Consider the following 12,265-nt stretch of genomic DNA (forward strand, 5'->3'; position numbering starts at 1 on the left):
AAACATGTTTGACACCTTCGAAGATAATGGACTTGGCCGAACTAGTCTTGAAAAACACTCCATAAAATTAGTCGAGGGTGCAGTTCCGGTCAAAGATAAATATTACCCGATTTCCCCAGCTGTTCAAGCAATAGTTTATGAAGAAATAGATAATATGTTAAGACTCAACGTGATCGAAGAGAGCGAAAGTCCGTGGAGTAACCGGACAACAGTAGTAAGAAAACCGGGAAAGAATCGATTCTGTCTGGATGCCCGCAAATTGAATAAGCTTACAATAAAGGATGCCTATCCACTTCAAAACATTGACGGGATCCTAAGCAGAATCGATGAAACTTACTACATAAGCAGCGTCGATATAAAGTATGCCTTCTGGCAAATCGAGCTGGATGAGCAAAGCAAAGCTTATACCGCTTTTACAGTGCCCGGAAGGCCCCTGTATCAATTCAGGGTAATGCCATTAGGGCTCTGCAACGCGGCGCAGCGTTTATGTAGGTTGATGGACCGAGTAATCCCGAAAAGACTGAAAGAAAATGTCTTCGTTTACTTAGATGACCTTCTTATAATTTCTAGTGACTTTGATGACCATTTACGACTGTTGGGTGAAGTGGCACAATGCTTAAAGGACGCTAATTTAACGATTGGCCTGAAAAAGTCTCAGTTTTGCTTTCGAGAACTAAAGTATTTGGGATTTATAATAGGTGACGGAAAATTGAAAACAGATCCCGATAAAATAAAAGCCATCCAGAACATGAAAATACCCAGAAACCCTAGGGAAGTAAGGAGTTTATTGGGAACTGCCGGCTGGTATCGGCGATTTATAAAAGACTTCGCTTCGATATCAGCCCCGCTAACAGATACATTGAAGAAGTCACAGAAATTTAAAATAGACGGGTTAGCAGTATCAGCATTCAACAATTTAAAAAAAGCTCTTACTTCGGCGACCGTACTTCGCCATGCTGACTTCTCAAAACGGTTTTACATACAATGCGATGCATCTAACTATGGGATTGGAGTAGTCAGTTAAATGACCGAGATGAAGAACACCCTATAGCTTTTTATTCGCAAAAGCTTAACTCTTGCCAACGCAATTACAGCGTAACGGAAAAGGAGTGTTTGGCGGCGGTAATGGCAATCAAGAAATTTAGGCCCTATGTGGAGATGATGCCATTCACTGTGATAACCGATCACGCGTCTCTGAAGTGGCTAATGAATTTAAAAGATTTATCCGGAAGATTAGCACGTTGGTCTTTACAGCTTCAGTCATATGACTTTGAAATTTTTTACATGCTTTATGTCGTAGCCGACATGCTGTCAAGATTACCCATAAGCGTCGAAGAAATATCTCGAGAAAAATTATTAGACTTCGAAGCAAGAGATTTTGAAAATGAGGAGTACACGGATATGATAAAAACTATACAATCGAACCAAGAAAAGTTACCTGACTTAAAAGTCGATAATGGGTACATTTTTAAGAAAGCGATATGCGACAGTGACGAGGCGGAAATGAAGTGGAAACTCTGGATACCTAGTGGTCTGACAAATGAGGTAATAATCAAAGCCCATAACGTTCCAACATCATCACACGGAGGAGTCAGTAAGACCCTAGAGAAAATAAGAAGATTTTACTATTGGCCAAATATGGTGAAACAAATAAAACAATTTGTTAAGAACTGTGAAATTTGTCAAGAAAGTGAAGCATGTAACAAACAAATGATGCCTCCGATTGGTAAAGAGGTTATTACCGAGAGACCATTCCAGAAGCTCTATATAGACTTCTTAGGAAAGTACCCTAGATCAAAAAAAGGTCATTGTTACATATTTATAGTCGTGGACCACTTCTCGAAATTCACGTTTCTCAAAGCTATGAAAGAAGCTACTACGGGCAATGTGATTAAATTTCTCATAGAAGAGGTATTTCATAAATTCGGGGTGCCAGAAATCATTCATAGTGATAATGGTGCACAATTTACCTCCAAATCTTTCGAGGGGATGATAAACACGTACCAGATAACCCATATCACGACTACGAAATAATATCACTTCAAAGACCCGACCAACTAGATATAGTACGCAATACAATCAAGATAAACCTTCATACGGCATATGAAAATAGTTCCAAAAGGTATAAGAGGGCAAGAATAATAAAATTTAAACCTGGGCAAGAGGTATATAGGAGAAACATAGTTCAATCCAACTTTAGCAAAAATATAAATTCGAAATTTTGCAAGATGTTTATCAAATGTCGCATTTTGAAGCCCGTTGGTGACAATATGTATGAGCTTGAAAACTTGCAAGGAACTCCTATCGGAATTTATCACGCTAAGGATATCAAACAATGAGTGCAATGTGAAATTCAACCTGTGATACAATTAGGATTAAGCATACATGTTTGTGTTGTCCTAATCGTATGATCGGTTAAATACATAGTGCAATATATCGAATAAAGACCTGTGATAATCCATGTTACATTTAGCCCGAATCTGCCTATCAACATATACCTCAACACTACGCTAGTATTCTCCACCAGAATTCCAGAAACCATATATATCTAAATACTTTTATGTACTTACGAGGACATTATCTTCGGAAGCCCCACGCCATATCAACTCGCTGGAACCAAATTATAAGGGTGAATCCCATTTGATCAGTAGATCTAAAAAAAATAATAAATTCCCAAAGTACCAGACTTTAAACAGAAGAAAGCATTAGGTTTACTTCCCTAAAATATGGCCCGGCTTAATCTCAGGGGCGAGAATTCCCCACGTTGGAAACTACCCCTAACGACGTACAGACCTCACACACCATCACAGTCGTCACAAAAAAAAATTGCGTGGAAAGACCTTAGGGCGAGACCTTTTTGCCTTTGTGGCGGTCTCCAAACCACACATAATTATGCCCAACTCCCAAGTGCGGGTAGAGTTGGGGAAAGCTAAGTAACAACAAAACAAGGCACTGCGAGCGGGTAATCATAAGATTAGCCATGCCTTAATCAGTCATATATCCACAAGGACTCGCTTACGTAAAAATTGTCAAGATCGTATAGCCAGTACGTTGGAGTGTCCCATAAAGGGGTACACCCATAGTTGCCGAGCAGCCTCCTTCACCACCGGAGACCACTCAGTAAAAATGTTTATCATGTGCGGCTGGATGTGGCATCCACCACACGGCCTATGTGTAACTTTACATAATGTGAGCTTACGCACCATTACATGGAGTAGTGTAGCGTCCACCACATCCTGCCACACACGGTAAACATCGCCTGAAAAAAAAGGAAAGAAAAGATTAGCATGAATAAAATAAATATAAAATAATTTGATACAATATACCACCAATGATGCTCGTTCGTGTATTTCTTTTTCTTCCTTGTTGAAATAGACAGCTGATTGTGACAGTCCCAAAAAGTTGAGTTGCCAACCTAGAATGAAGGAATAAATAGTGTTGAACAACATTATCGACACAGTGTTCCGACTCTCTTAGTGAAAAAAACACAGTGTTAGTTCTCTTAAAGTTGAAAGGGATCAAGGTATGTTAGAGAAAATAGAAAGGGACCATCGTTGTCTAATTAAGAAAAAGAGACAGATAAAACTACTAAGTAAAATGTCGATCTCTGGAAAGCTTTGAAAGTCCATCCATGAAGCTATAAATGAGAGTAGTTTTGGTGGAATAAAAGGTAGTCGTAAGTGGTGCTGAGCATAGAAATATCTAGAAATAGGTGTATAATTTTGTTTAATTGGCAATCACGTATAACAGTGCGCCAAAATTGAAAGTAATTTGAAAAAAAAAAACACAAATTCCAGCTAACTATAATAAAACAAACATTCAGCGAATAAAAAAAGGTAATGGTTAAATAAAACGTAAGAAGACTAATGATATGGGTATATAAATAAATCCTTTTATTACCTTTGGTATAGGCAGACTGAATTCGCTGAAGAGCCCTAAATGTGGTATGGTGATCCTTGGTGGACAGGAAAAAACATATATTGTACATTAGCCACGAATAAGGTAGGATCATTCTATTCCCAAAATAGTCGAAAATAAAGGGTACCTGCTAGGAAAGCTTCACCTCTTTGAAAGCTCAGCACCAAGCTATTTCTCTGGTGTGACAAACTTAACACCAATCAAAGTCTCATGAAAACGAAAAGTTCAACATCTATCAACTTGCTTTGACCCGACTAAAAGTTCGGAATAAAGCGAATATTATCCGAGACAAGACCCTAAATAAAGCGTAACCGATTCGTGTCCCAAGGCAAAAGTTCAGGGTCCGAAAAGCTGGATAACTTGACATCCACATTAACCAGCACACATTTTTTTATGAATCTAAACGGCTAATAATCAACGATTTCCCAGATTTTTATAGTAGTCTTATAATAGCATAATAATCATAGCCAATATTATATTTATATCTTAATTAATGTTATATTTTTTTTATTATTCATATATTTTTATTATTGACCTTATATTTTTTTTTTTTGACAATCATTTATATATTTCTTTTTTTTTTGTTTGTTCATTTTTGGTGTCTTCAAGACTTCTCGAATCGTAATCTTCAAAAAAGAAAGAAAAATCGGCTAAGAAAGTATTGCCCGTCTATTCCAAAAAAAGAGCTCTTTTAGGATGTTTTAGGCTGGGTAGAAACATTGTCTTGTGTTTGGCAAGAATTTTGTTAATTTCAAGTTTGAAGAGTAGTTTGAGATATTCAGATTGTGAATTTTTGAGACCCAAGAAGGGACATTCAAGTATTGGTTTATTGAAGGAAAATAAAACCGTTCGTTTAAGAAGAAAAATAATATATTTTTTGTTGTGTTTATGTATTTTTTTATTTCAAAAATTATAGATGTTAAGTAGGCAAAATTAGTAATATAAATCTCAATATAAATTTCACTATAGGTTTAGATAAAAATTATGATTTATGCCGACTATAAAAACTGATTTGTTAGGATTAATATTGGAATAAATTAGAATATTTTATTATGATATTATGAAATTGAATATGTGCTAAATTTGAGAAACATTGGAGGGGCAAATATATAAGGTAAGTGGTGTGTGATAGGCGGTTATAGGGGTCACAAAGATTAAAAAGAGGAGATTGTGATCATGGTAGGGTGGGCATATTTGATCCTTCGGGTGTAGGTGGTTCATTTGATGATTGATGCATCTTGGTAGTTGATTTTGTTACAGAATTTTTACGAACTCGTGCGTGCCTTGGGCTGGGATGAACGGGTTAGAATCACACCCAGGAGAAGTAAGGCTGAGTTAGTTGGTGTCCGAACGGAGTTGGCCCCTAGTCGCATAAAGGCCCACGTACCATAGATTCTAATAGTTTTACATAACCTTTAAGACATATTTTTCATACAAATCTTTACTCTTGCAGCGAACTACGAATATAGCGAATTTTTTTATTTTGTTTAAATTAGAATAACATAAAATACTTCTTTTTATATACCCTACTTTGGTTCTTAAAATGTGTACGCTACGGTTTATTGCAACATGGGGTTAGCGCTTTTGACGATTTAAACGAATACCTTATGAAACCCCAGATGAAACAAAATAGAGAATACTTGGTTTCAACATGCCCACAATTCCAGTGAATATGACATTATTGCATGAGGTATTTCCGCGTAATTTCTCTGCATGGCGATATCAGCTGGCCACCAAGATCAGGACTTATGTTTATGGGGCTACACAAAAACCCATGTTTATGCAGTTAAAACTTGAGTACTTAAAAAATTACATTCCACCCCCAAAATGTGTCCAAAAAGTAGTTAAAATTATCCCAAAAGAATCAATGCTGCAACAATTCGCGTGCAGGTAATTTAAATGATGTAATGTTTTACACATGTTTCAGACTTTATAAATACATTTTTCTTTTTGTAGAATATTACAAACAACAGTGTTATAATGGATCCAAACCAAATTTCAATAATCATTTAATTACTATGTTAAATAAGGCATCTGGCTTATTAAACGTTAGACCAAAGAATTCTCTGATCTATATGTAACAAAACAACTTTATACTGCTGCAATTTTAGTCTAAAAAAAGAAGACACGTGTATCGGCGTTTTGAATGTTTACGTCGGGGGTAACCTAAAAAGGGGGGACAATATTCCCCTTTTTCAAGAATTTTGATCATTTTCGAATTATGATTTCTTGAAATTCTTCCATTTTAGGTATATAGTGTCTTCGGCAATATTACTGATAAAATATCGAGCAATATTTTGGTATGCAACTTTAACCCTCAACCGACTCATTAAAGTGGTCTTTTCGGTCCCCTTTTCCAGGAGTGATTGAAAACTCATTCAAAACGGGGTTAAAGCTGCTCAGAATATTCTACAGAAATGTTCGCCATAATGTTTTACTATAAGTCTCAGAATAGACTAAAACTCAAAAATCAGCATTAACGTCAAAAATCTAAAAAAACAAAAAATCATTTTATGGTTTTAATCGTACTTATTACTAGTTTTTACCCATTTTTCCACAATATGTCGTTTTTAAAGGATGTTATAAGGAACAAAAATATTCTCCATAAATTTTAAGCATAAGTCACTGAACAAGAGAAATCTGCATATATATAATGCATATACGGAATATCTAGACATACATTTTGAACAAAGAATTCAAAATTTGCTTTCTTCCCAGTACATACTTTTTTCGACTAAGCGCATTAAAGTGACATGAAATTTAATTTTAGGTATATTATGTTCAAGAATAAAATATCCTACGTAAAATTTCACTGCAAGTCCAAAAACAAATTATATATATTTATACTTAATAGTTTTATGAAATTTACAGTATAAAATTAAATGAAGTCAGCAACAATATTGTTGTTATTATAGATAATGTTTTGGTGCGTTTTGTAAGCAATTATAAAAAAAACTGTAGCTTTGTGACCAAAACTTAAGAATGGCATACGAATCTACGAATCAGACCCCGGTGTCGATCACGATTCCCTTATATGGAACACCAGCGATCTGCGCAGATATTATGATGAAAAGTATTTAGCAGGTGAAATCGATGTTGGTATACTTGGTAATTTCCGATTTTAGATGTAAGGAATTCTGAATTTATATTCTTGTCTGTAGAAGATGCTGAATATTCGCTGGAGCTTATGCTTCTAACTCTACATAGAGTTCCAGAAAATGAGCTTCAACGAAGTGCATTTTAAATGCATGAATGTGCGCTGCATCCTAGGTGCAAAGAATTGCACAACAGCCCAGATAAAGCAGCTAAAATACTTAAAGTGTGTTGTGCTCTATAGAATAAATGCATCCATTACAACGTTGAGAAAGAGTAGGGTGTAATAAATGCAGACATATAAGAATAGGAGGCCACACCACCAGTTACTGACCAATACCTTTCTGCAGCCCAAAGAATAGCAACGAATAAAGGGCGAAATTTATATAATTTATAACAATTATATTTAAAAATAGTTGAATTCAATTATATATATTTTTATTAACATTTAAAATATATCACAAAAAACTAAATATTTCTACTTTTTTAAGGGTTAAAATTTAAGTCTAAAAAAGAAATAAATCAAGACACTCGATCAATTTAAAACACTAAATTATTCGTCGATTTTCTCCAATTGCATGTTTTTTCACCTAATTTATATTCAATCTCTCTTAATCACAGTTTTTCCATCAGGTTGATGTGCTGCCTTACTTCTTCCAATACTTTTATTTTTAATTTCTTCCTGATGTCTACTTTTTTCTCCTTTTACTCCTCTTTTGCACAGTTGCAAAAAAGTACAAACTTCTGAGTTGTAAGAAAAGGTATTCTGTGTGGATTTATAATGATAGTAGGAAAATAAAAACAGGAAAATTCGTGTGTATGTTGATTTTACCAGTTGAAGCAATATGTTTTTGTAGGTTGTATACCTTCATAAAACAACAATAATTTATTTACTATTTTAAAAATAACTCACATTGTCGCTATTATGAACTTCGATGCACTCAATAACTTTCCATGTACTTATCTAAGCCTGGATTTGTATTGGATTGTATCCCCAAACTGTCAAATTTTTTGTTTACGGTTTCACACAATTAAGTAAAAATTGATAGCATTTTAAAAGGTCGGGTGAAATCAAAATTGAAAGCATTTTAAAGGTCGGGTGGAATCATCTGGCCTTATCGGATGACCTTATTATTGGACCATGGATTGAACGACTTCTTACAATTTCGATCTCCTTTTATACAGTTTATGGATCGGGAAATTAACAGTTGTTATGAAAAGGTATTATAATATAAGGTTGTTCTTAATTAATTATTGCATTAATTTTTGCAATGTTACGTACAAAGTTGTGTTTTAGACGGTTAATTTTAAATATTCAAATCATGGTACAATTATGCTCAGCTGATTTCATTGTATCGTTATACTCGTGTCAAGTTCGATTTTCTTGATTTTTACATAAATCAAGAAGACCCAGAAGTTTCTTAAAATTAAAAAGTTTAATTTTGAAAATAAATAAAATCTATTGATAATTCGTATTTTTGTTTACATTTTTCGACATATCAAACTGACACTAGTGTTACATACACATATTCAAATATGCGTTGAATGTGTCACACTTAATTAGTGGAGACATAAAGTAAATTTACACAAAGATTATACAGTAGTTTTTATTCAGTTGCCTTGCACATAGCTGCACTTTAGATTTAGCTGCCAAAACACCCTTCTTTCGTATATGTTCTCATATTCCCTCTCAAATATTTCGTTTAAGTGTACCATTCATACCTGCATATTTAATATAACATCTCAGAATTCACATATTCCATCACACTACTTCAAAATTTTGCATTTAGCTGCACAGAGAATATCTAATTAAAAAACAATCTTTATTTTTTGCAAACCATCGCAAACAACGCACAAGGACTATTGATTTTAATGCAATAAATATAGGCATCGCTCATCGCGGATACCAGATAATTTAACATTGTCCCATTTTTGCAGTGATTCACTTACGTGCACGTTGAGGCAGGTTAAAGATTTCAGATGTGTATCTGCACTTTTGACTTTCCTGCACAGAAATAATTGCAATTGTTGTTTGTGCAGGTAAGTCAAAACTACTGTATAAAATAAACTTACAGCCCTGGTCCTGATGGCATACCTAGTAATATCCTAAAATCATGTTAAAATACCTATTCATTCCATTAAGCGATTTTAGCGGTATATCCGTAGTTCGCTATATGAGAAAAAAATTTTATGAAAAATATGTCTAAACACTTCGGGACTAGGAAATGTGTTCGCTCTATAAGAAAAGTTCGTTATAACCGGTGTTCGTTGCAAACCTACTCCACTGTATATGTATATATTATATCCGGCCTATGATTCAAGTACAATTTGTAATGTAAAATTTTGTATATATATTTTCCAGATACATAAAAGACAACACACCACATCCATTAATAGTTTCTGGACCAAGTGGTTGCGGGAAGAGTGTATTTATATCCAAGATAGCCGAAAATATTCATAGATGGAAACCGGAAGTAAATTTGATATTAAGGTATAATTGATGCTTATTTATAATTGCATTATGTTGTAATTTCGATCTTCTAATTTCAGATATGCAAACTTGACAGCTCGCTCTTCTGATTTGGTTTCAATGCTTGGTTCAATTGCCTATCAGATGTCAGTACTGGCATATGGACATCAAATCAGGGTGGAACATGTATGTATTCATTACTACATTTAGTTATTTATTAAATTATCTAACCTATGTCGACTATGTATTTATTCCAGACACTGGAAAGCTACTCTAAAGTAATACATGATATAATATCTCTGAACAAATGCGTATTTGTTATAATAATTGATTCGGTGGATGATATTATATATGATACCAACATAAACTGGCTGCCATTGAAATTAAGCCTCACGTGCAAAATAATTTTAACATTGACCGAGAACAACAATGAGAAAACTTCCATTATAAACACATTGGGAGACGCTGGAATTCCCCACAAGTGTTTTATTAAAATGAAGCAATTTAGTTCACGACAATGGCAAGATATTCTCAGTTCGGGAGGTGGGGAATTTTATGCGGCCAACGGAGCCATTAAAATGCCAGATGAGTGGAAAATGTTGAATGGGAAGACTCCTTTTCATGCGAAATCATTGTGGTGGCTTGCATGGCTTGGTCATACATCTGTTGTTATAGCAAATATTACGGAAATGGTGGATAAGATGTTGGAAGTATTCGAATCCAAGTTCCCGAATGATTACGCCGAAATATTAATGCTGATAATATCCCTGTCGCAGTGGGGCATAAGAGAGAGTGATTGTGTTGAAATTTTCCAGAGAACCGCACAATTGGACGCACATGCCGCGTTTCGAATATGGTCGAAATTTTGTTGGCTATTGGGTCCCATGCTATTAACTGTACGAAACATTCGAATAGCGGACAAAGAATTTCGCAACGTCATTATGCACAAGTACAAACATAAGCACGCACACGTACATCAAAGCATTCGCGAATTTTACGACAGACAAGAAAACCTCTTCACTAATCCAAATGACATAATTCCTATGTAAGTTATACCACGTAGTCTGGGCACTGTGTGAATATTTTAAAATGCCATTTTTACAAAATCAACATTTTTATTTTCCTGCTACAAAAATGATTTTTGGTACATATATTTTAACAGCAATAATGCATATATGGGAATGGTCGTTTATTCACCAATAAATTGGTTTTAACATCGGTATTCTAAGTAATACCGCCCACATAAACAGTTATTCAGGGAAATTGTTATTATTTTGTGCGCTAAATCGTAAAATAGGAATAAGTCTTAAAATAAAACTATATTATAAAATATACATTTTAAATTGCATCTAAATCGCGTAAACTTCAAAATCATTTGATGTGCATGGGGATTTCCGGAAGTACTGAAGTTTATCTTCCAATCCATGTATATTTTGCGAAATTTCATTTGACGACTAAGATGGCCTACATGTTACATTGAAGTACCCATAAACTCGTAAAAAGCAAATAATTTCCGAAAAGCCCATAAGCGTTTAATGCGCATCCGATTTTGCGAAATTTCATTTGACGGCTAAGATGGCCTACATGTTACATTGTAGTACCCATAAACTCGTAAAAAGCAAATAATTTCCGAAAAGCCCATACGTGTTTAATGCGCATCTGATTTCGGTGTGCACCCTAAAAAAAAATACATTGATCTATACCTATTTCATTGCGGTCCATTAAGAACAATGGATGACCCAGCTCACACTATTTTGGAGATAAATTGGGTACATCTCACCCTCGACTAAAATTTTAAAATTCTGTTTCTTTATCAGGTCATTTATTGAAGTGGAAATGATCCACAGAAAATGTAATTAAATCCGCGATATTTTCAACAACAATTTTTGCCAAATTTCGTGTTTTTGGCAGGTCAGTTCCCGCCGTTCAAGTAGATGGATTTTCACGAAGAAGATTTTATACATACAAAAGCTTACTGATCGCGGGTACAAATATATTTGTTTTTAAATTTTGGACAAAATTTCCAGCTTCGGATGAGTATTACTCTGAAGTCGCACACACTACATACAAAAAATAGAGTAACTTCGGGTATTGTGGACCACCATTTTCTTTTTTTTTTTTTTTTGTTTGATATTGTAGGCGTCTACGGTAAAAAATAAAAACAAATTTTTTTCCACAACATAGTAGATTTGTTGGCGAAATATATTCCAGATCAAACATTACATTCATTTGTCTATAAAAATGTTATTGCATTATATTTCAAAAAACCCTAAACTGCGAATAAAAATTACTTGGCGGGTAATGTGGACCAGTATGTGTGGATTGGTTGTGATAAATTTCAATTTATTGCACTCTTGGGTAACAATGAATGCAAAAATATATTGGTACATGTTATGGAATAGCCACCATTTAAGGGTTTTTTGAAGGTCCTTGCTTCATTATCCAATCGAAGCACCTGTAATTTCGCATATCGAATTTTCAGAGGATAGAATACCTCCTCGCATATTAAATGCGCCCATGTTTCGAACTCCTTCCTCATGAAAAGGTCCAACTTCTTTATAGTGGTCCACATTACCCGACATTGAATATTTTTATTTAAAAATAATTATCGGCTTCAAAAATGAATAAAAATTAAAAAATCATCGATTGTGATTACAGCTAAACGTATATTTTTGTTGAAGAAAACAACAAAACCACACAACTTCTTTACATTCGAGAAAAACAAAGTGTTTGACCATTTTGCAAAAACGTTCGACTATTGTGCTAAAAAATGTTCAAATCACA

At 34.4% G+C, this 12,265-nt stretch overlaps 1 protein-coding gene across 1 annotated transcript in view; it reads left to right on the forward strand.

Moving 5' to 3' along the window:
- Nucleotides 1-12,265, forward strand: part of LOC133334745 (uncharacterized) — an 88,580-nt gene that overhangs the window by 25,425 nt on the left and 50,890 nt on the right. The window contains exons 2-4 of the mRNA XM_061543073.1: nucleotides 9,374-9,502; nucleotides 9,562-9,667; nucleotides 9,739-10,526. Of these exons, the coding sequence (XP_061399057.1) occupies nucleotides 9,374-9,502; nucleotides 9,562-9,667; nucleotides 9,739-10,526 (1,023 nt within the window). The remainder of the gene's footprint in view (nucleotides 1-9,373; nucleotides 9,503-9,561; nucleotides 9,668-9,738; nucleotides 10,527-12,265) is intronic.

The sequence above is a fragment of the Musca vetustissima genome, unplaced genomic scaffold (assembly GCF_032173495.1).
Source record: "Musca vetustissima isolate MV318-11 ecotype Yass unplaced genomic scaffold, APGP_CSIRO_Mvet_v1 utg36403, whole genome shotgun sequence".
Classification (NCBI taxonomy): Eukaryota; Metazoa; Arthropoda; class Insecta; order Diptera; family Muscidae; genus Musca; species Musca vetustissima.